The sequence below is a fragment of the Chiloscyllium plagiosum genome, unplaced genomic scaffold (genome assembly GCF_037043375.1).
Source record: "Chiloscyllium plagiosum isolate Xiang-an unplaced genomic scaffold, Cpla_swu_hap1 HiC_scaffold_16, whole genome shotgun sequence".
NCBI classification, from domain to species: domain Eukaryota; kingdom Metazoa; phylum Chordata; class Chondrichthyes; order Orectolobiformes; family Hemiscylliidae; genus Chiloscyllium; species Chiloscyllium plagiosum.
In genome coordinates this window covers 21,520,802-21,545,371 of record NW_028270154.1, presented here as the reverse complement: position 1 = coordinate 21,545,371, position 24,570 = coordinate 21,520,802, and the positions used below count along the sequence as shown (strand labels likewise).

General features: G+C 39.3%; 2 protein-coding genes across 6 annotated transcripts in view; one reads left to right on the top strand and one right to left on the bottom strand.

Annotated features, from left to right (window-relative positions):
• The window catches only part of LOC122556527 (vascular endothelial growth factor C-like), a 92,958-nt gene extending 88,975 nt beyond the window's left edge, over positions 1-3,983 (top strand). The window contains exon 7 of the mRNA XM_087995209.1: positions 3,394-3,983. Within this exon, the coding sequence (XP_087851335.1) occupies positions 3,394-3,463 (70 nt within the window). The 3' untranslated portion in view covers positions 3,464-3,983. The remainder of the gene's footprint in view (positions 1-3,393) is intronic.
• hmgxb3 (HMG box domain containing 3) overlaps positions 1-24,570 on the bottom strand; it is a 92,469-nt gene that overhangs the window by 3,594 nt on the left and 64,305 nt on the right. For 4 of the 5 annotated variants that reach the window (XM_043703262.2, XM_043703264.2, XM_087995201.1 and 1 more), the window contains exons 17-21: positions 22,932-23,116; positions 20,598-20,817; positions 19,897-20,030; positions 4,416-4,535; positions 126-335 (exon numbers count right to left, since the gene is read on the bottom strand). In XM_043703262.2, the coding sequence (XP_043559197.2) occupies positions 126-335; positions 4,416-4,535; positions 19,897-20,030; positions 20,598-20,817; positions 22,932-23,116 (869 nt within the window). Of the gene's footprint in view, positions 1-125; positions 336-4,415; positions 4,536-19,896; positions 20,031-20,597; positions 20,818-22,931; positions 23,117-24,570 lie in introns of those variants that run through there. The other variant, XM_087995202.1, reaches the window with a different exon arrangement.

The following is a 24,570-nucleotide window of genomic DNA, read 5'->3' as shown; positions in this document are numbered from 1 at the left end:
AGAAACTGCTTAAACGCAGATTATAAAAAGAATTAAACAAAAATAATCCATTAGCTTTCAGGCAATGTGTACATAAAATGCATTAAATTTCAGTTGATGCAGTAGTACAAAAATACAATACAGACCTTTGGTGCTTCCAGTGGATCTGAAAAACAGCCTTGTTTATGTCCCCATATTTGTCCAGCAATTTCAGGATAACGCACATCTGCATTTAATGCAACATGTGGAGCCATGTCAACCACATACACTGGAGGCCAATAGCGCGAAGATACCAGCAGGTCAACATGGTCACGTGCAGACTCTCTTCTCACAAGGTACTTAGATCCACAAACAACCTGGTCACAAAATTTGACAAATTTATTTTGCATAAATTGACTGACAATGTTGCTTGATTCAGCAATTTGTAAGATTGAATTTAAAAAATTGAAGGACCTGCATCTTTTACAACCTCAAGGTACCCAAAGCAAGTAACAGTTCATGAAGTTCTACTGAATTGCAGGCACTGATGTACAGAAATGAAACATCTATTTTTAAACATTTAAAAAAAGGGAAACAGCAGCTTAATAATGTCAATGGACTGTAATCCAAAGGTCCAGGTTAATGCTGTAGATAAACGGATTCAAATCCCTCTATGGCAGCTGATGAAATCTGAATTCATTTAATAGATCTAGATTATAAAGCTAGTATTAGTGATGGTGGCAATTGCTAACTGTAAAAACACATGGGTTCTCTAATGTCCCGTCGGGAAGAAAATCTTCCATCCGGAGCAGGTCGAGCCTACATAGGATTCCAGACCCAAAGGAATATAGTTGTCTCTTAACTGCTTCCTTCAATGGTACAGAAAGTCACCGATTCAAAGGGCAATTAGGATGGGAAACAAATGCTGACTGCTATTATCTGTTTTCGTAATTTTGGCTGGAGGGTGAATGTTGGCCAGTATACCAAAGACTCCCCGAATATCAGAAGCTCCTAAGTTGTCAGTTACACTGCAGGACTAGAGCTCAAAATTTAAATTGAAACACCACAGCTGTAGTCATTTGAAATTACATTCAATGTGCAGAGTGTGAAACCAAATGCCGTTGACCTAAACAGATGGGTGTTAAAAAGAATTCTTTACTCGACTTGAACACCACCAGGGAGTTCTCCAAATCTCCTGGTCAACATCTACCCTACAAAGCAAATCATTAAAATATTGACCCGAATTTTGCCATTTTTGAAAGCTTGCTGTTTGCAAACTGACTGTCACCTGTGCTTTTAATTAATTTTAATGTACTGGCTGTGAACGGTTTGAAAATATCCTGTAGATATGAAAGGCATTATATAAATGCAAGTATGTTATCTCTATCATAAAAGGAAAAAGAACAATGTAAGTTAAAAGTGACAATGCAGAAAAATAATTCTCTGCAACACTCAGACAATTAGGCTTTAATACTCTTATTGTAGGTACTTGAATCCAAATCTTATTTATCTTGTAGAAATAGAAAAGGTTTCCACTGTGTTAAAAGGAAGCTTTAATATAAATTTTCTTGAAATAAATCTAAGTAAGGCCAATATAAGAAACCTTTTGATTATCACTTTGTGGCTACAGGACTAAAATAGGAGTTCCCTGAGGTACTTAGTCCAAAGAAGCTCAGATATAAGAAGAAGCTTTAAAGAAAATAGCTCCGGTCTCAAGCAAGTGATATTATCAAGCCATCCTCCAACTCACTTGGGCTTTTTGAAGTACATACAATTAAATTAGGTTTCTATAGGGCGGCAGCAGACTTACAGAATAATCTTACGAGCTTCTGCAAGGTGGGAACATACCAGGGAGGCTCAGGGAAAAACTGGTCCTCATTGATGTAGCCTCTGCTGCTGACAATCCAGTTGGATAAAAATTATCAGGGCCATACTGACTGTCAAGGTGAATCCGTCATTCAAGTTGGTCAAGGCTGATCTGTATCTTAAATCCATTTATCAGTCTTTTATCCATTTAATGATATTTTTACCCAAGTAGAAAATGCTCTCAAATTTCAACTGGTGCAGCATTTTACAGCATTTGTTGCAACTGCCTTCAGTTTTGAATTTCACCTTCCAAGAGACAATAGCTAACAGTTCATCAGAATTTTGAAAAATATTGAAACATTTTTTAGTAATTGATAGAAATGAGCTTGCCCGAGCTTTATGTCTCTCAAAATTAAGTAAATATCCTGATTTTTCTAAAGAATATGATAGTGCCAGTGACATTTGCAAGGAGCTCTTTAAAGCACACTCAGTCCTTAAGACTGCTGGTCAATCGTTTGCTTGGTTTGTTTAAAAACACTTAGACTCTTCCTTCTATTCCATTTCCCAATGTACACTTTCAGGACTTTGTCATTTTTTTTAAAAGAAAAGAGCTCGCAATATTATTCGGCTGCCCAGTTATGATTTCTAAATGGGGTTCTGTAAAAGTGGCCGAGATGATATACCCTCAATCGATCATTACTGTGAAACAGGGTGACTTTAGACTTCATTAACCAAGCATTTCCATTGACCTGAATGGTGCACATATACTGCCAAAGAAGCCATTGTGATTTCACTTAAACTCAGTCGTACCAAAACATTTTTTTTGCATGTGTATTTTAAATGCTGGAATTACAATCATTGAAGGAAAAAAAGGTCTTTTTAATAAAAGCAAATTCCCACATAAGGCAGTCACATAGTGTTCCATTAATATCCTACACAGTTTAAATGAAGCAGACCTAGAATGTTGGGTTGTTGAGCTAAATTTGGCCTGAAATTTAGATTAGAATTCAGTTGCCTTTTACTCGTTGCATTTTCCATGATTAGATGTGGCTAATGCATCATAGCAAAGAGCAAAGCAACACCCTGATAATGCAATGTAAATCATTTCCCAAGTCTCAGCTGTCTCAGAAATGCTCTTTACCAACTACAGTATGTACTTCATGAAGGCAAAGGCAGAATGAAAGGAAATATTGTGAAAGCCGTCCAGTGCCACTCCCAATGAACTCCCCAAAGAAACTCAATATTGTGTCAAGGTAAGGAAATAGTATTTGGACTAACCAAGAAAAGGAGAAGTTCAGACAACATTTTGTGGAAATCTTGTGGAAAAGCAAAATACTGCAGATGCTGAAAACTTGAAATAAAAATACGTGTTGGAAATAGTCAGTAAGTAGGGCAGCATCTGTGGAGAGAGACCTATATTTCACTACCAGTTTACTGACAAAGGGTGATAGATGCTTGGAACTCACCTCCACAAATAGCAGTGGAAGGAGGATCAGTAGTTCTTTTTAAATCTGAGATAGATAATTATTTTATTAAGGTTTTAAGAGATATGGGCAGGCAAGTACATGAAGTTAGGTCACAGATCAGTGGAACAAGCTACAGGGCTGAATAACCTACTTTTATTTCTAGGTCTGCGGGAAATTGTTCCATACTGTGCCATGGATTCAGGCTTATTCCAGATTCCTGTGCAACTAAGTGAAGACAACTCATTTCTCCAGCTGAGAAGAGGGGCAAAGAGAAAATAAAAATCAATCTGCATTGATAGACTTAGTCCGAAAAGTGTAACAGCAGGATTGGTACAGACGTGAAAGGAGATTACTTGGAATGTGTGTTTCAGCAAAGGAGAATTGGAATTAACCTTTAAAATAGGCAAATAAATTATTGCAAATTTTGCAAACTAGTCCCTCAAAGTGGGTCTAGTTCATTGTAGATTTAAAGAACTTCACTCAACTCTTCACTCATACCCATAAAATTGCTTCATTAATGTTTAAGACTTCATTTTCAGACTTAAGAAAGTCATTTTTAAATTTATTATGAAATACTACCATATTAAAATGGTTCACAATTTCCAAAAGGATCCTTTACTAGTTACCTCTAAAATTGCCTGTTCCTTACTTGGTTCCACAATGTATTGCCATGAGCAAACTGTCCCAACTGCATTTTATGTACTTTTCTTCCAAGTTATGTATCAATTTATGAAAATTAAAGTTCCATATGATCACTTCATTGTCACTGTTGCTCACATCTCTAATTTCTTGCTTTATAGTCTACAATAATTACAAGGGTTCAATAAATGAATGTCACCAGTGTTTTTACCTCTATACTTTAACTCAACCCACTGATTTTTTACAGCACCTAGTTTTCATAATTTGTTACATCACTAACACATTTAAGTGCATCAGTGTCTCTCCTCCACAAAGAAAAAGGACAATCTTCCATTCTATACAAAGGCTACTTATTACCTGCAGCACAAACAAGTACAGCTTTAACTGGAACAGTCTTAAATTGAGGTGGTGATGGTTGCAAAGTTCAAAGCTGACAGGTTTAAAATGGAAGAGTGAGAGTTAAATAAAAGGTAATACCTAGAAACTATTTTAATAAGCAAATTACAATCACACAGGAATATTTACTCATTTCTACACATTCCTTACCTGATGTAGACACAACTTATAAACTTTTCCTCCTGTCACATCACATGGAGGTTGGACCTGTGCAGTTGATCCATCTAGCACATAGGAATATAAAGCGAATAATGAAGAACACAGATGTTCCTGCAAAATATGTATCAGGCAAATATGACAAAGGGAAGTCAAAGCATATATATTAGCTGCTTGTTTTGGCAATGAAGCAAGCTACATTTTGAAAATATTTTGGCAAGCAGCCATAAAACATCTATTTTTGAGGCTCATTTCTGGTGTACTTTCAATTTAAGGCTGTTTTTTTTTAAATTGTGAACTTTGGAGAGAAAGTGTGCTTTATCAATAATGAACACAGTGAATGTGTTTATTGTTTCCCTTCCCAAATTTTCTCCATCATCTCTTGACCAGTTTGACTCTTGCTGGAATTTGTTTCCATTGAAAATCATAAACATTAAGATCAATTCCTACTGACACATCACTCAGCTGATTCACTTGGATAGCTGGGACTTTAATTGTTAATGTCTTAATTAACTACAACCATTATAGCTAACTGAACAAGCTACCAGAGGAAGATGTAAAGTGGAGTTCAATTACAACATTTAAAAGACGTTTGGACAGTACATGAATAGGAAAGGTTGAGAGGGATATGGACCAAACAGAGGCAAATGGGACTAGTTCAGTTTAGGACACCTGGTTGGCATGGACATGTTGGACTGAAGGATTTGTTTCCGTGCTGTATGACTAAGTGCCTGTTCCAGCCAAATCAAGTTTATGTCATACAAAAATGCTATTATTCTTGCAGCATCTTCAGCTCTGTATGGCTTCACTTTTACAAAGGGCAGAACTTTTATGCATCAGGTTATAGGGAACTATGAATGAAACTACAGAACTGCTACTGCCATTAATGGAAAAATGTTGGTCTAAAGTTGAATACAAAGTCTGCCACAAACAGAAAATTCAAAAGACCACACAAGTTCCAGTGCACTGTGCTACTCATACAAACACAGAATTTGGATAAGATATAACATGCTTGCAATCATGCTTCACAGAAGGTTACACCGACACAAAACAGGTAATTGTACACCGAATGTTCTAAATAAAACACTGTATTCAGTCTCCACTACTCCATTCCTGTAGAACATAGAACAGCATAATATCTGCTTATATATAGTTGCATAACACCTTTAATACAAAATGGTTCAAAACACTTCTAAGGCACATTATAAAATACATGGCACCGATCTACACATGAGATATTAGGTTAGATGATTTGTGGGTTGCAAAAAGTCTTTTAAATGAGGAAAGTATGGTAGAAAGGTTGGAGCAGAGTACATAACATTATTGTTTCCGAGAATCATACAGTACAGAAGAGACACTTTGTCCAATCCAGTCTGCTCCAAAAAAGTTTACTATAAATCTATACTCACCCGACATTCCAGCACTAGGCCTTGAATGTTATGACATTTTAAGTGCTAATCCAAGTACTTTTTCTAAAAAAGGTAGTCAGATTTCCTGCCTCAAGTATGCTCTCAGGCAGTGAAATCCAGTTTTCCGCCACCATCTGAGTGAAAGCTTTTTCCTCAAATGCCCTCTACACCTCCTGTCTTTCACCTTAAAATCATGCTGGATGCTGCCTGACCTGCTGTGCTGTTCCAGCAATAAAGTTTCAACTTTGATCTCCAGCATCTGCAGACCTCACTTTCTCCTTAAAATCATGCCCCTTGTCATTGACCTTTCAACTGAGGGAAACAATTGCTTTCTCAGCACCCTGTTAAGGCCCTAGATGCTTCCTTGCTTAGTATTATTTCCACGTTAAAGACAGCTCGTTATTGTAACTGAAAATCTTACTGAAGATCACAAGATTAGTTTTAACGTTATCACCCGTAGCACAGTATCAGATCAGAGTGATATTGTCTTGGAGTGTATGCATCCTCCCTCAGACTGGAGGCCACTACCAGTGCCCAGTCTTGTGATTTGCAGCCTCTTCTTGCACCACATCACTGTTTTAGGTCTGCCAAGGAAGCTACCGCCTGACAGTCCAAGCCCACTCAAGTACCCACTCCCACTCCCCTAACCCTTACCCAACACAACTGCCACGAGACAAAAATCCCCAAGAGGCATCTGACCCCAAGGATCCTTTTGGAAATGGTAGAGAGACTGCCCTAGACTGTCCGTGAACACTGCCTTTCCCACAACCCTGGCCAGGTGGAGACTGGGCATGACTTTACCCGGCAGCGTTTCCTTCCACCTCAGAGACCGCAGATGAAATTGTGGTGCCTTGCTGGTAGACTGCAGCTTATAGATGGCTAAAAATGCAGGCAGTTGGTAAACTCAATTTGATCCAGGACTGCCACTATTCTCTGCTCCCAACTGAGACATAACTCACTGTTATCCCATGGGCTGAAAGCTATGATCTGCTGCTGAAGCCCATGGTCCTTATTACCACAGAGATCAAGAGATAGAGATAGAGAGACACAGAGAGAGAGAGAGAGAGAGAGAGAGAGAGACAGACAGACAGAGAGAGAGAGAGAGAGAGAGAGAGACACAGAGAGAGAGAGAGAGAGAGGGAGAGAGAGAGAGAGAGAGCAATGGTCCAAGTGGACCCCAGAGATATTAACTGCCAGCAAGACAGGTGCTGCAGATCATCAAGACAATGCTACCACCCAGTGCAATGGAACAGCCAGTGACTATCCCAGCATGTAGCCTGGAACCCAATGCATAAATGTGACCCAGTGGAGACCACGGATAGAAATGCCCTGGGCTCCACTTTTGGAGGGTCCACATTTAAACCATTGTATTCCTCTATTTTAACTGTTTTTCCATCTGTGACTGTGCTCAATTATGTAAGGTGACGTTAAGAGTGTCCAGTGAAGAATGGAGAAGTTGTGGTAGAAGTACTAGACAAACTCTCAGCTCCAGGAATACAATTTGTCCTTGCTAATGATATAGCTGGTTCACAGGTAGGAATGCTGTCTACTGTGGTTGAAAGACCAGTGGAAACTCAGGCAACCAAGGTATTGCAGGAAGCATATCCTGGCATTTTTCTTGAGTGCGTGTAACGAGGTCACAAAGTCACCAGTTGAAGCAGAAGAGATCAAACAGTACAGATAAGAAAGTTGAAGCCTATTTGATCAAATGGTTGATATGAACCAGGAGCAAATGGCTGACAAAGTAGAAATCTTTAGCTCAGAGTAATTAACTGAGTTACAGCAGATAGATGAATATTTGAAGCAATTGTATTAAAAGGCATACACGGAAAAATAATCCAGATGTATCTCGTTGTGCTACTATCTTAACAATGAGCAAAAAGAGACCATCACACGTTAGAGTCATAGAGACATGGAGCATGAAAACAGACCCTTCTGTCCAACTCATCCATGCCAACCAGATATCCTAACTTAATCTAGTCCCATTTCCCAGCACTTGGCTCACATCTCTCCAAACATTTCCTATTTATATATCCATCCAGATGCCTTTAAATGTTGCAACTGTACCAGTCTCCACCACTTCCTTTGGCAGCTCATTCCATACACACACCATACTCTAAAAAAAAAAGTTGCCACTAATGTCCTTTTTATATCTTTCCCCTCTCACCATAAGCCTATGCCCTCTAGTTTTGGACTCCCCCACCCCAGGGCAAAGACCTTGTCTCTTTATCCTATCCATGCCCCTCATGACTTTATAAACCTTCATAAAGTCATCCTCAGCCTCTGACACGCCAGGGAAAACAACACCAACCTATTCAGCCTCTACCAATAGCTCAAATCCTTCAACCCTGGCAAGATACTTGTAAATCTTTTCTGAACCCTTTCAAGTTTCAGAAAATCCTTCCGATAGGAAGGAGATTAGAATTCCACGTAATATTCCAAATGCGGCCTAACCAATGTGCTGTACAGCCGTAACATGACCTCCCAACTCCTATGGTGGTATTGTGGGGAACATTTAACATTGCATGATGGGAAAAACTGGCCAACTCGTGTTATTGATCAGTAAGTTAAAAAGGGTTGGAGAATTTGAGCTAGAGGGAGAGGCTGAACAGGCTGAGGCTGTTTTTCCTGGAGCGTTGGAGGCTGAGGGGCGACCTTATACAGGTTTACAGAATTATGAGGGGCATGGATAGGGTAAATAGACAAAGTCTTTTCCCTGGGGTCAGGGAGTCCAGAACTAGAGGGCATAGGTTTAGGGTGAGAGGGGAAAGATATAAAAGAGACGTACAGGGCAACTTTTTCATGCAGAGGCTGGTACGTGTATGGAATGAGCTGCCAGAGGAAGTGGTGGAGGCTGGTACAATTGCAACATTTAAGATGCATTTGGATGGGTATATGACTAGGAGGGGTTTGGAGGGATATGGGCTGGGTGCTGGCAGATGGGACTAGATTGGGTTGGGATATCTGGTTGGCATGGACGGGTTGGACCGAAGGGTCTGCTTCTATGCTGTACATCTCTATGACTCTATGACTGTGTCAAAAGAGATGCACCAAATGAATCGACCCAAATGAATCCATCTGAATGTAGGTTTGCTCGCTGAGCTGGAAGGTTCATTTTCAAACGTTTCGTCACCATACCAGGTAATATCTTCAGTGAGCCTCTGGATGAAGCACTGCTGGTGTTTCACGTTTTCTATTTATATGTTTGGGTTTCCTTGGGTCTGTGATGTCATTTCCTGTGGTGATGTCATTTCCTGTTCTTTCTTTCAGGGGGTGGTAACTGGGGTCCAAGTCAATGTGTTTGTTGATAGAGTTCTGGTTGGACTGCCATGCTTCTAGGAATTCTTTTGCATGTCTCTGTTTTGCTTGTCCTAGGATGGATGTGTTGTCCCAGTCGAAGTGGTGTCCTTCCTCATCCGTATGTAAGGATACTAATGAGAGAGGGTCATGTTGTTTTGTGGCTAGTTGATGTTCATGTATCCTGGTGGCTAGTTTTCTGCCTGTTTGTCCAATGCAGTATTTGTTACAGTTCTTGCACGGTATTTTGTAAATGACATTAGTTTTGCTTGTTGTCTGTATAGGATCTTTCAAGTTCATTAGCTTCTGTTTTAGTGTGTTGGTGGTTTGGTAACCCACAAACCCACTGACACACTAAAATAGCAGCTAATGAACTTGAAAGACCCTATACAGACAACAAGCAAAACTAATTTCATTTACAAGATACTGTACAAGAACTATTATCAAACACTACATTAGACAAATAGGCAGAAAACTAGCCACCCGGACACCTGAACATCAACTAGCCACAAACAAACAGACATAACCCACTCTCGCTGGTATACTTACAAACCAGTAAGCAAGGACACCACATCGACTGGGACAACACATCCATCCTAGGACAAGCAAAACAGAGACATGCACAAGAATTCCTAGAAGCATTGCACTCCAACTGGAACTCTATCAACAAACACGTTGACTTGGACCCCATTTACCACCCCAAGAGCAAAAGAACAGGACATGACATCGCCACAGGAAATGACATCAACCACCCAAGGAAACCCAAACATAAATAGAAAGCAGGAAATACCAGAGGTGCTTCGTCCAGAGGCTCACTGAACATGTTAACTAGTATAGTGACGTAATGTCTGAAAATGAACCTTCCAGGTCAGCAAGCAAATCAACACCCAGAACCTCAACTTGAGCTACAAATCTGGTCAAAACTTTCTGTCAGTCCCGCCAAATTTGTTTTTGGGCAAGAATTGAGGGCCGCAAAAATTCGTTCAGGGAGAAATTCATGTCATAATTCAGAGACCACACATTTGGACTATGTGTCAAATTTTAGAGAACGATTAAATACAGTTGGCTAGACAGTACTTAAAAGTATCACAGCATACAATGAAACAGAAAGCAGACAAGAAATCAAAAACTCACAATTTTGCTATCAGTGATAAAAGTGGTGGTGTTACAGCCAGCGATAGACGAACCCTTAAAAGCAAGGTTTAGTGGACCTTATCAGGTCGAAAGGAGGTTGAATGAAGTGAACTAATCTCACATTGTGCCAAATGAATATGCTCAAAAGGTATTTTGACAGGGATGGAAAGCAAAAGGAGACTGTGTTATTAGTTACAACACAGAGTGACGAATGAAGTTCAGAGGATTTTAAATTGGACATTCCTCAAATTAAATTGGACAATGAGAAAGTTGTCAAAAATTGGGATAAATTATTGAGTTACCTTCCAGAGGAAAATTGAAATGACCTGAAACAGTTATGGGGAGATATGTGGAAATAAGCTGAGAAGTACTAACCTAATTATGCATGATCTACATATAGGAGATGCTGTTCCAATTAAGCAACATCCTTATAGGCATAACCCTCAAGTTGGCACAGGTTCAAAAGGAGTTTGAACTCATGCTCCAAGACAACATAGTGAGTTACAGTGGCTGGAGCTCACCCAAAGTAATGATGCCAAAACCAGATGGTACTCAATGGTTATTTGTGGACTATCACAAAGTCAATACAGTTACCAAGTCTGATGCATATCTGCTTCCACTTTTGGAAAATTGTGTTGAAAAGGTGGGACAAGCAACTTAGAAATATAAGTTGGACTTGCTCAGAGGATACTGGCAGGTATTGAAAGAGCAAAGTCAATTCTGGCTTTCAAAATGCTGAAAGAACTGTATCAGTTTAAAGTCATGCAATTGGATACGAAAAATGCACCAACCATATTTCAGAGACTAACCAAAAAGGTAATTTCTGGATTACTGAATTGTGCAATTTATATTAATGACCTGGTTATTTTTAGTCACACATGGAAGGAACATTTACAACTTTTATCAGAATTGTTCAATTGACTTCAGGAAGCAGGCTTGATGATAAACCTCGGTAAAAGTGAATTTGCCAAAGCTCAAGTCACCTTCCTGGGCCATGTTATTGGACCCCAGGGAATGCAAAAACAAAAGATAACTGGTGAGTTTCCCATACCATCAACAAAAAGAGCAGTGTTACGATTCCTGGGATTAAGTGCGTTTTATCAGAAATTCATATCAGATATTAGTAATGTGGCTACTAAAGAAAGGCAAGAAATTTCAATGGACAGTGGACTGTCAGAAGGCATTTGACAGCCTGAAAGTTGTATTAACCACTGCCTCAGTGTTAGCCACACAAAGCCATTCAAGATGGCTATAGATGCGAGTGATGTGGTCATACACTGATCATAACCCATTGAAGTTTGTGGACAAATTTAAGGACAAAAATTCCAGACTGTTTAGGTGGAGCTTGTTGTTATAGCCATTCAATTTAGTAACTGTGATTGTCGCAGGATGGGAAAACGTGATTGCTGAAGCATTGTCGAGATTTGGATAAGAAACGGAGGCGTTCGGTGACAGGAATAAATGGACTGAAACAGAATGTAGTAGTGCATGTTTGCAAGTTTATAGCTAATGTAATGTAGATCTGTGTTGTGTTATACTAACAATTTAAGATTAAGGTGTTTTAAAAATAAGCCATTTTGGATACTGATATTCTTTTTTGAAGGGGGGGTGGGGTATAATGATGCTGTCCTTTAACAAGGTTATTTTGTCCTTGATTTTTTTCAAAAAATGGTTGTAAAGGCAGGTTCCCATATGGTTGGAAATATTTTGCGCAGCATGGTGGCTCAGTGGTTAACACTGCTACCTCAGAGTGCCCGGGGCCGGGGTTCAATTCCAGCCTTGGGCGACTGACTATGTGGAGTTTGCACATTGTCCTCCTGTCTGCGTGGGTTTCCTCTGGTGCTCCGGTTTGCTCCCATATTCCAAACCATGTGCAGGTCAGGTGAATTGGCCATGCTAAATTGTCCATAGTATTCAGTGCATTAGTCAGGGCTAAATGTAGGGAAATGGCTCTGGGTGGGTTACTCTTTGGAGGTCGGCGTGGACCTGTTGGGCTGAAGGGCCTGTTTCCACACTGTATGGACTCTATTCTGCAGGGAATCTAATCTACTTGAGAAGGCTTTTAAGTCTTTCTTTTAAAACACCTACACGATGGAAGGGCAGTGACCAGTTCTCCCAGATCAGGGTTTGGTTGGGTTTGGTTTGAGTATACAGTCAGTTTTGGAGCTCCTGGTCCAAAACGGGTATTGATGGGGATGTTGCAAGTAGTTGGAACAGCATCACTAAATTGTGATACAGTCGATTGGGCTTTCGGATAGATTAAGTTATTCTAAATTTGGTTCCCTTTTGTCAGTGTTTCATTCAGTAATCCGTAAATAAATTCTTTTTTTGAAACGGAGTGGTTGGGCCAGCTACATCACACCTACTAGAATATCCACTTTACACATGCCTAAACCAACTAGAAAAGTTAGGGTCTGGGCTCCCTTCTTGAAATGTTTGAGGGGGTCTGGCCTGGTCCGTAACGCATCTACAGTGTAGGAGTAATGTGGCCATGACAAGTACTATATTTGAACTGACAAGGTGCAAGATTTTTCTTTTCTCTCTCTGCGAGGGAAAGGCTGTATGGAACCCAACTCCATTTTTAACATTCCAAATGCTCCACTTCAGATTTGCTTCACTTCAAACTTGCACTTTTTAGAATGCAGAATAGGTGAGGACTACCTTTAATCAAGAGCTCGGGTGTCATTTGTCACGGTTGTGGGTACATTGCCCTCTACAGTATACCAGCCACTACAACAAACAACCGGAACTGAAAGCAGCAGAAACAGAAGCAAATAAATTCCAACTAAAGTACAGCAGCTCTTCACAGGAGGCTCCAAAGCACTGAAGATGTCACCTCAACAGGGGACGAAAAGCCTACAAATCAACTTCCCAGCTCAGTAAACATACCCACAATCATGACTTGAAAGCAATGATAAATTATTTAACATTAAGACATTGTTTGAGAGGGAGTCAATGCAGGTCAGTGATCTTAGGGGTAAATTGGGATCATGCCTTGTTGCAAGGCACAAGCAATGTTTTAGAAGACCTTAAGTTTACACAAGGCAGAATATCAGAGACTTGCCATTTGTGTCTTGGATTAATCGAGTCTAGAAGTAGCAAAGGTACAAAGAAGGATTTTAATCACAGATAAACTTTTACAAGATAAAGTTACAATGGTGGCAATAGATAGTTTTAGTGATGGCATGAATCTGAAGTCCAATGTTAATTTCTGGACCAAATGTTGTGAAAAGATGATTTTATTCTTGAGGATTGCCAGGGAGAGGGATGGAGTCAGTAGCCAGGAACATAATTTGAAACACACACTGAACAAAGTATTTCCAGTATTTAATTGTTCAGTGTTGGATATTAGATTAGCAATCTGATAATTTAACAACAGGACAGGAGTCAAGAGAGATCATCATGAAAACAGCTGAAAACATTAACATACATGTGAAAACTAACACTGCTCTTTCAGATAACATCACTTGGGAGAAAAACAAGGGGCGTTCAAAGATATTTCCTCGAGGGACATCAAAGTCAAAGGTGTGGGAGCAGGAAGACAAGACACTGCGGGTCATTCTCTGGCTACAAATACATGGATAAGAATTTTTTCCCTGTGCTGATGACATTATGGGTACTTTAATAGTCTTCTAGAAGAAAGTGAGGACTGCAGATGCTGGAGATCAGAGCTGAAAATGTGTTGCTGGAAAAGCACAGCAGGTCAGGCAGCATCCAAGGAGCAGGAGGATTGACGTTTCAGGCATGAGCCCTTCCTGAAGAAGGGCTCATGCCCGAAACCTCGATTCTCCTACTCCTTGGATGCTGCCTGATCTGCTGCACTTTTCCAGCAACACATTTTCAGCGCTACTATAATAGTCTTGACAGGGAAAGGAGTGGAAGATGTAACCAGGCGGAAAAGCCTCAAATAGGGCAGGAGGAGGTATCATCACTCTTTAGCCAAATTTTTCTTAACGTCAATGTATTCATCCACAATAAGTTAACAAATAGCAGGGGCCTTGTTCACAAATGAATAGATATTCTGGAGTGAATTGTGTACAGTAGTTGGGTGATGAGAGTTGATTTGCTGGCAGAGTCCACACAGTCAACAGCTGGAGAGGCCAGTTAGACAGGAAGACTAACAAAGTTAAGCCACAATTGGAGCCTGATGCAGAAGTTGCAATGAGTGTAAAGTAGGACAACTGACCTGCTGCTTGTGATGAGTCAGGGGCAGAGGGAGGACAACTGTGAGGTCAGAGTACAGAAGAGTGGAGTAATGAAAGAGATATGAGAATAACAGTTAGGAGAACTAAGGAGAAAATAATTTTAAAATGAAGAACAAAAGTGAAAAAGAGTGATAGAATCAGATCCTGAGTGGCAAACAAAATGCACACATGAACAAGCACAATAAGAGCTCAAGCTATAGGGGTCTGGTTAGAACAGAACAGAACCTGTACAGTAGGCCACTTGGCCCATCAAGTCCACATCAACCCACCAAACAGCGTTCCACGGAGACCCAGCCCCTAACTTATCCCTACAATCCCACATTTACCATGCCAAACCAACCAAACCTGCTCATCCTTGGACACAATGGGCAACTTACCCAGACTAATCCACTTAACCTGCACATCTTTGGATTGTGGGAGAAAACTGGGGCACCTGGAGGAAACCCACGCAGACAGAGAGAGAATGTGCAGACTTCCCATAGACAGTCACTAGAGGTTGGAAGCAACAGTGCTAACCACTGAGTCATTGTGCTGCCCGGTTACGTGAAGATGTGATAGCCAACAGGAAGTAGGAAATAGGTGGTAATAACAAGACATATATATACTACTCCTAAATCTATAGGGCCGTTTGGTAGCCAACAGTTGGACAGGCAGATAGAGGTTCTGCATATGTCATTGCTTTTTTTGAGAATGACGTTTGCCTTGCAGAATTCATTGCAAATTGTTAATGTGAAATCTAACACTGGTTCACAACTTGAGGCTCTTGGCAATCTTCATCACACAGATGTGAAGTGCTAGCTAGATTACAAGGGTCAGAGTTGAAGTTCACAATGCACTGGAACAGTCTGGTAGAGGCAACAGTCCAGCTTAAATCTCTTCTTCATACTGGAAAAACCATGTCAACTTCTTTTGAGTTGTTTGAAAGCCAAATGGCACAAGTTTGAAATGGACGCAAACAAGGAAGTCTTCAGTCTGATAGTTAAATTCAAATGCCAAATAATAACACATAAAAGGAATTATTCCATTCAACCTCTGATCATACTTGCAGAATATTAATTGCAGAATATCAAGAAAATTATCTTGATTAATTGCGAACCAGAAGCATTTTGTTTGGACAGAAAATTTAGTTTATTCTACTCGATTGCTTTTAACAATTTGAGCAAATTCTCTTATTGAATCTCAGGCAATAAACTCACTCATAGATGGTTCTGAAATGAAAAGGTTAAAAATTGGATTATAATTAAATGGTATAAGAGCAATTATATGCATCACAATCTATAAAACTGCTCTGTTGCAGTTTTTATTTCTGCACATGAAGATTTTGCAAAGAAACTAATTCTCATCTGAACAGAACAATCTGTGAACCTCGTTCTGTAGAGAGATTAGAGCAAAACTAAATTGCTCAAAGACTGCCCTTTTCCAGACATTGCTGGGATAGGGTCATGATTAATGTTATTTAGTCGGGCATGCATATTATGCTTCAGAATAAGAAATATTGAACAATAATTGTCTTAATGAGCTTCCATCTCTGCCTAATCTCAAATAGAGCAAACAGTAGATTTACAAGAACAATACCTGGACTCCAAAAGTTGCATTGTGAGGGGAGATTTCACAAAACACAGATGAACACCCCAGAATTTGGAAGGTCAATGGGTGAGGTGATTGAAGATTTCAAGATATTGTTATGAAGATGTGGGTGTACTGTACCTTTAAGAAAGTTAAAAGCTAGAACTACCTAATAGCACCAAGTGTTCTGAAAAAGATACAATGTAACCTTTTGGTCCAGCAGCTAGTAGCTGGTGGCCTGGAGCCAAAAACAAATTCAAATTAGGTCAGTTTAAATTATACCCCCAAAGAATACCAAACTCCAATCAAGTGTGAATTTAGTATATTGATGATATTAAAAATTAATGACACAATCCGGGTGCTTTGGGGGTATAAGACCAGGAGGTCGGGAACAGTTGAGAGAGCACTGCCAAGCCACCAATATCTGCAAACTGCCCGGAAACTTAGTTCCCTTTAAATGTACAGCTATGTATCAATCATCTCTGAAAGAGAAATCCTAAGAAGAAGAAAACCTACAGAGGAAGATACAAAGGGAAGATTCGACAGCTACCTGGTTTTGAAATCTGAATTTTTGGAAAATCTTAATCGGGAGATTTTATTGAGCTAATATTATAGAAGGGGAAGTAAAAGATAGGTTAGAGGAAGGAGTTGTAAATAGTTGTTGGTTAATTATTCTTTGCTATACTTTAAGAAATAAAGTTACTTTTTATTTTAACTCAAATTTTCACAGGATAGTGTATAGGCGACATCCTTTCTGTGTTACTGGTTTAAAATTAAGAGTGGGTTTACCCTGTGTCATAACAATATTCAAGGGGAAGAGATAAGGTAGTGTGGTGCAAGGTATGATATATAAATCTCACTTATTTTAGATTTTGGATTTGAATGGCATGTGGCATTTCATCTGAAGGTCTTGGGGTTTATTAATTATCATATAAGCATTCTTGTGATTTCTGTTATAAAACAATATGAGAGGTAGCTCTTGGAGTCTAAAGAGAACTTTGTTTACATGGAGAGAATTTTAAAACAAACAGACAAAACTCTTGGGATTAGGCTTCACTTGGAAGCTTTTTCTTTGTCTTGGGGGCAACACCCATAAACACTGGTTGTAAAGCCCTTTTTGCTTTGTTTTACAGAAGTCACGATTCAATCTTGGTGTGTAATACAATTTCATCGGAAGAACTAAGATAGTTTAAAACAGTTAAGAAAGAGATTACCTCAGTAGAAGGGGTTTAGCCTTAAATTTTCAGACAAAAATTGTTCAGTTAAAACTTCAAGGGATTATCTGAAGCTGAAAAAGTTGAAGCTCAGATTCACAAAGACTCAAGGAAGGGAGATCAGATACTCGGGACTAGAAAGTGAAGCATCACTTAAGTTAAACCCTTCAGATAGCAAAGATTTGAATTTTCTATAGTGTTTTGAGTACTATAGAAGGGCATTTTTCATTTGTTCATACAATATAGGCAAACTGGTAAGGTAAATGTTTATTGTCCATTCCCAAGTCTTTTAAAGGTGTTGGTGAGCTGCCTTTATGAATACATGTGGGTACTTTGAACTTTGAAAACTCATCTAATGCAATATTGTTTGAGATGCCATTTACAGATTCGATGGAGGTCACTGAAATTTTAATTTCTTTTGAAATCAATTTTCAGTAACATTCACCAGGTTTCTGGTGATGAATCAGAGAAAACTAATTTTTGTCAAATTAGAGAAGTAAACTGAAACATCCCATAATTACATGATGAATAACAAAGTCTTTTTCGGGTACTCACAAGAAACTAAAATTAAACCAGCTTTACAAAACTATGTCTCCAAGAGAAGATCAGAGGCCACGAGTTCTCTATCAGCAACTTCCTAAGTCAGAAATATGGTAGGATGCCTTTTATTTGTCCGGAGAAGCAGTGCCAACAACACAATACATTTGCCATTTTCCAGGACAAAGCAAAGCAGCCTGTTTGATTGGTGACTCACCTACCACGCCCTTAACCACAAACCTACAGCAATCAGTGTGTAAAACCTACAAAATGCACAAACAACTGTAGAGGTTCCTTCTACAGCACCTTCTAAACCTGTGACCTCTTACCACCAAGAAGAACTGGGGCAGCAAATGCATAGGAAACATCACCTAATGTTCACACTATCCTGACTTGGAGCAATATCGTCAGTTTCTTCACTGCTGTTGAACCATAATTTTGGGAATCCCATTCTAACAGTGTTGAGGGTGTTTCCTACACTCCTTAGAATTTAGCCGTTCAAGAAGGAAGCTCACTATCACTTCTCAGGTGTCAATTAGGTATGGACAAGAAAAGTCCAACCTTGCCAATGAACCTACACCCCATTTACAAGTTAAAAAAAATCTTAGTAACAAAATGGATACACCACATACAATTTATAATTCATGTACAACTTCTAAATTAAATATAAGTGAAACACTGTGGACCTTTCACTGTGACATAAAATCAAAATGCTGGAGAAATTTTGCAGGTCTGACAGCATCAATTCTGAAGAATCATATTGGACTCCATAAGTTAACTGTTGCACTATCCACAGGTGCTGCCAGACCTGTGGAGAATCCCTCAGGTTTTCTGTTTTATTTCTGCTAAATTAGATTTCAGCATGAATGCTTTCAGATTTCAGTTAAGTTTTAAAAATATTTGGGCTTCAAAATATTGTGTTGGTGAACTTTTACTCTGAATATTAGTTTTAAGTAGTCAACATGTTACAGCACAAAATCCATCTAGAAAAGCTAAGCCCCGTGCATTTTGCTATTAAAGTAGAATCAGAATATTACAAGGCTATGGGAAATTACATAGCTTTCAGACCACTATTCAGGTCTGCAAAGTGGCAGCGGTAGAGTCAACGACTATGGGTTGGCAATTTGATCTGATTAGTCTCTTGCATATTTTTTGAGGTTTATGATTAAAATCAAAATCTGATTGAAAAAAATCTCTTCTCTAAATTTATCCCGATTTTTCACTTTCTAATTTTCACTTTTATGTTGATCTTTTGAAACCGAAAGTAAGAATGGAAACATTTCCCTGAAAATACCTGGGATTTTACCCAGCAATAAAACTATCTTTCCAGATCCTTGCATATATTTTAAATACATCTCTAAACAAGGACTACATTAGGTCTTGCAGCACTATTATTCAAAAATAAGAAACATTCCTCCCACTGCTTAATTTCTTTTTATTCAAGGATGTGGGCCTCACTGGTTGGACCAGTTTTTATTGCAAATCCCTAATTGCCCAGAGGACAGGTAAGCATCAATCACAATGCTGTTGGTCTGGATTCACATGTAGGTCAGGTAGGGATGGTCGATTTCCTTCCCTAAAGGACATTAGTAAACCAGGTGGGGTTTCCCCCCGACAATTAGCAATGGTTTCACAGTCATCGTTAGACACTTATTTCCAGATTATTATCGATATACAATTCTACAATCTGGGTCTCTGGGATTAATAATCTCGTGATAATACGACTATGTCATTACCTCCCAAATTAAAAAATATGGTAAGGATGATATGCTGCTTAAACCCTGAAGTTTAAAGAATGGGTCAGGCAACTACAGTCAAAACTTCAGTTACTCTTCTACTTCAGCACAATGGCAGCAAAAGTAGTTTGGTTGAAAATTGCCTGTAATGTGATTGTGTCCTTTCAAAAAGATCAATCATATTTAACGGATTCACCTTGAGTGCTCTAAGTAATCAATTAGTTGAAATATTCTACATTAAATTACACAAATTCCTTCTTGTACATGAAGAACAAAGATAATAATGAGTTTTCTTTAATAAAAAGGCTATACAGTGGGGAGTACAAACGAGTAGGTAGAATATTCGATGTTCGACTTTTTGTGCACAGATTACTTACCTTGGAGTCATCGGGGTGAAATGGGATATCACATGACACTAGCAAGTTTTTTATTTCAGTTTCACTGTAAAAGTTGAGCTCTTCTGGTTTGAAAACTTCATCGCGCAACAATTTTACCAGCATTCTTGGATTTCCTGTTGAAATGAAGAATGAGCATATAATTCATCCTAGATCAATCAATTAAATAAGTTTCCAAATAAGGAAAATGAAATTAAAGGTCAATATTTAAAATAACATTTCCAGTTTTAATACTTTTCTCAAGGATAAAATCATTAGCATCCTTGTTTCCTCCATATTCATGCTGCAGATACTGTAGAAGTAATGATCTTATTTCTCAATGGGGCGGATGATGGATATCAGTCAGAAGTTCGTTGCTTACATGTTGCAAAATTTCCAATTAATAGTGAGGCCCTCTGAATGCCTCATAGTTAATACATGATATTAAATTGAGAGATTAATGCTTACAGCATAATCAAAATCCAATTATCTAGCAATAATGGATTGTTAGTCAGTCAGTATACAAAGTATTAACCAAAATGAAAAGTTTGGAATATATTATGTTTTTTTTGCTCCGCTCCAATTCAGGGAAAATATCAGGAAATCCTTGCGCATTTGGTCAGCGCCTTCTTGTTGGCCTTCATCAAGGCCGGAAACCTGTGGAGAAATGCCAAATTTAAATCAACACACTTGCTGAGTCTTACCAGCAACTGACTGTGGTTGAGGGTTTTTATCTTTCTCACTGTTAACTACAACAGGTGCCCTCAGGAGTGGCGGTATAAATGGAGCAATTATGGATGCATCAAATTTTGTGATTGGGATACTGGATGGAAATGCTGCTTGCTCTATGGCTTCATTCTCCATTGTGGACCAAAAATCCTCCACGTTTACTTCATCTGAGGTAGGAAAGTCAGGCCATGTAAACTGAAAAAGATGTTAGAAAAGGAAAATAAGAAATACAACTGAAAAGACAAAGGGGGACAATTGGTTAATGCCACCTGCAGTGCATTCTAAACATATCGACTTAACGTCCCATTATCGGGGGTGGGGGGGGGGGGGGGTGTGTGTGTGAAATAAAGAAGTTGACTGAAATCCACATTAGGGATTACTCCATGACTTTTAGCACATAAATGCATTTCCACTGCTACTGATATGCGCAGGTATTTGGTTCAATGTGCATTTTCTTGACTGCTAACAGACTAGACAATTGTCTAGAAAGATGATTGGTTTCAGATTAGAACTAGGAAGATAGGGGATATACAAAGTAGCAGTCTAAGTTACTACCACAGAACATCAACTCTGTCTGTGGACATCGAATAAGGAGAGGATTCATCTTCGTTGTGACAAGACCAATGTTAAGACATTAGATTACCAATGTCCATATTGAGGCTTAAGTTTGCACAAGGCAAATGAATTTTAGGAAATATTAAAGTATTAAATATTAATACTTTATTAACTATAAAATATTAACAAGTGAGAGGGAACTCAACAAAGCACTGCCTCCATTAGGGGCTCACCAATTAGGGTAGAGATGAGCAAGAATTTCTTTTGAGGGCAGTGAATCTGTGGCATTGTTTACCATTGAGAGGTAAACGCATTTGGCCGTTAGATTTAGAGAAGGCTGAGGCAGACAGATTTTTGAGCAAAGGAATCATGGGTTATGGGGAAAAGATAATAAATTCAGTGATGATTTCACTGAATGGCAAAACATATGCAATGGGCTGAATGGTCTATTTCTGTTCTGATGTCTTATGGTCTTTTCACACCGTGTTCATATTCTTTCACAACCACTACCATCTCAAAGGACAAGGACAGCGGATATAAGGGAATAGGACCACCTGCAAGTTCCCCTCCAAGCCACTCACCATCCTGACTTAGTAATAGATCATCATTCTTTCAGTGCCACTGGATCTCCCTCCTTAATGGCATTGTGGGACTACCTACATCAAATGGACTACAGCATTTCAAGATAGCAGCTCACCACCGCTTTCTCAATGGCAACTAAGGTCAGGGCAAAAATTGCCAGCCCAGCCAGCAGAGTCCATGTTCCCTCAATGATTACAATAATTATACTGCTCTTTCTTGGGAATTTTCCCTGCATGGTTACTCCTCCGTAACTACAAAACTGAAAAAAAAACACACCTTTTTAAGAGAGTTCCTATTTCATTGAGAGTTCAGATGAATCCACAAATTACTCTGGAAATTTTACTCATATTTGGACAGCTGACAGAAATTCTACACAACAGTTGAGAAAATATGACATATTCTAAAACAAACTGCACTCTTAAAAGCAAAAAGTCAATTCACTTCCTCTCCCTTTCTTTAATGGATTCTTTAAAGAAAATTCAGGATCTAGACCTGCATCTTGGACAAAAACCAATCTGTTCTTTCTTCGTCCATTCCCAAGCCAAGTTTATTGAAATTTGTCCACCCGTTCTTTTAGATATATTGTTGAAGAACAGACCAAGAGGGGTGAAAACATTGCCTTCTCTCACCTTCAATACCGTAAGTCAAATGAGAAATCGCGTTGTGTCTTGAGAAGAGTACAATCAAGAATAAATTAATACCAACACTTTTGCTTCAATTAAATGACTCCTGTGAAATTAATAGCATTTCCCTCCTTCATTGATACCCAATTACTTTGTCAATGTAGCTCATTTCCTTTCCTCTAGCGGCTTGTCAAATTGGATAGAGATTACCAAATGTACTGAAAGACCAGAATGTAGATAGTTATGGTATTTCTGATAAGTTCATATTACTTCAAGAAAGCAAAAAGTGTTTTATGATCAAATCTAGAGACATGAGAAGAAAAATAAATAAAGTTCCAATTGCTCAGCAAAATATCATCCAAATTAACATACATCAGATATCAAGAAGTAACTGCAAAACAATAATCAGGACATAAACTTGAGATGGCTGAAACAATTTAGAGGCAGTGTAACACAAAGACAAGCTGGCTCTTCCAATTAAGCTAGAGACATAAATATCCAGAAAATACATAAAATCTGAATGATTAATTCACTAGTGTTTAAATATACCTCAACATTTTTCAGTGCAAGAATATTCTCGGGGCTTCTCTGTGCTACCTCGAGTTTGGGTGCTACTCCACAGATCCCACAAATCATGTCATTATAGTCACGAATGGTGAGGGATTCAAATGCCCAATAACCATTCCATAGAAGCTCTTGAAGCTGATTCAGCTGCTCATCTGACAAGATTTTCTCTGAAAAATAAATCAGTCCACATATTAGTTAATAGCACCAATCTTCAGTTGAGGCAAGAGGTTAGTGTGGGGCCCAGCAGCTGCTTGCCATGATAAATTGGGATGAGATGAGATTCAAGGCTCATAATCATCACAACCCACACCATGTGCCCACATCTGGCAGGAATGACCTGGAGGTCAGCAGACAGAAGAGAAGGGGAAAGCTAGAAGGATACCATTGTGGACTTGCAGTATTTTCTGTGTGTTTGGTTTTTTGGAGACATGGGGATAGATTAGATTAGATTAGATTACAGTGTAGAAACAGGCCCTTCGGCCCAACAAGTCCACACCGACCCGCCGAAGCGAAACCCACCCATACCCCTACATTTACCCCTTACCTAACACTACGGGCAATTTAGTATGGCCAATTCACCTGACCCTGCACATCTTTGTGATGTGGGAGGAAACCGGAGCACCCGGAGGAAACCCACGCAGACACGGGGAGAACGTGCAAACTCCACACAGTCAGTCGCCTGAGGCGGGAATTGAACCCGGGTCTCTGGCGCTGTGAGGCAGCAGTGCTAACCACTGTGCCACCGTGCCGCCCTGAAATCTGAATGATTAATTCACTAGTGTTTAAATATACCTCAACATTTTTCAGTGCAAGAATATTCTCGGGGCTTCTCTGTGCTACCTCGAGTTTGGGTGCTACTCCACAGATCCCACAAATCATGTCATTATAGTCACGAATGGTGCTGGACTGGGTCAATTTTTGTTCATTAACATGATCATTGGCTATAATACCCTCAGTGAAGAGAAAGCTCAGCAGAGCAGAGCAATGACCACGAGGAAGCCATCCCATGATTTTCTCTCAGTTTCTTCCATCTCTTACATGTATTATCACTAACGTAAAGATGAGAACATTTTGGAAAAAAACATGTAAAATACTCTTTTAGAGATGCAACTAACTGAAGATTACCATGGAATCTTTACAGTGCAGAGAGAGATCATTCAGCCCATCGGGTCTACAGCGATCTTCTGAAGATCATCTCAACTCTCCCCATAACTCCACATTTTCCACAGTTAACTTACCTAGCCTGCACACGATGGGACAGTTTAGCATGGTAAACCCATCTAATCTGCACATCTTTGGACAGTAGGAGAAAACTGAAGCATGCAGAGGATACCCACGCAGACATGGGAAGAACGTGCCAACTCCACATAGTCACCTAAGGCTAGAATCGAACCTAGGTTCCTAGTGCTGTGAGGCAGCAGTGCTAACTACTGTGCCATCATGCTACCCAATCCATTGCATCATTCTTTGTAAATGCTATTGAAATTCTCTGACTGTTTCAAGAATTAAACTGTTCACTGCAGTTCTGTGACTAACTGTAAGTTTCCTTTTCACTGCTGAATGCTGTATTTCCCATGTTAAAGCAACTGTCACCTGTTAGAATAGCTAATAAGGGCTTATT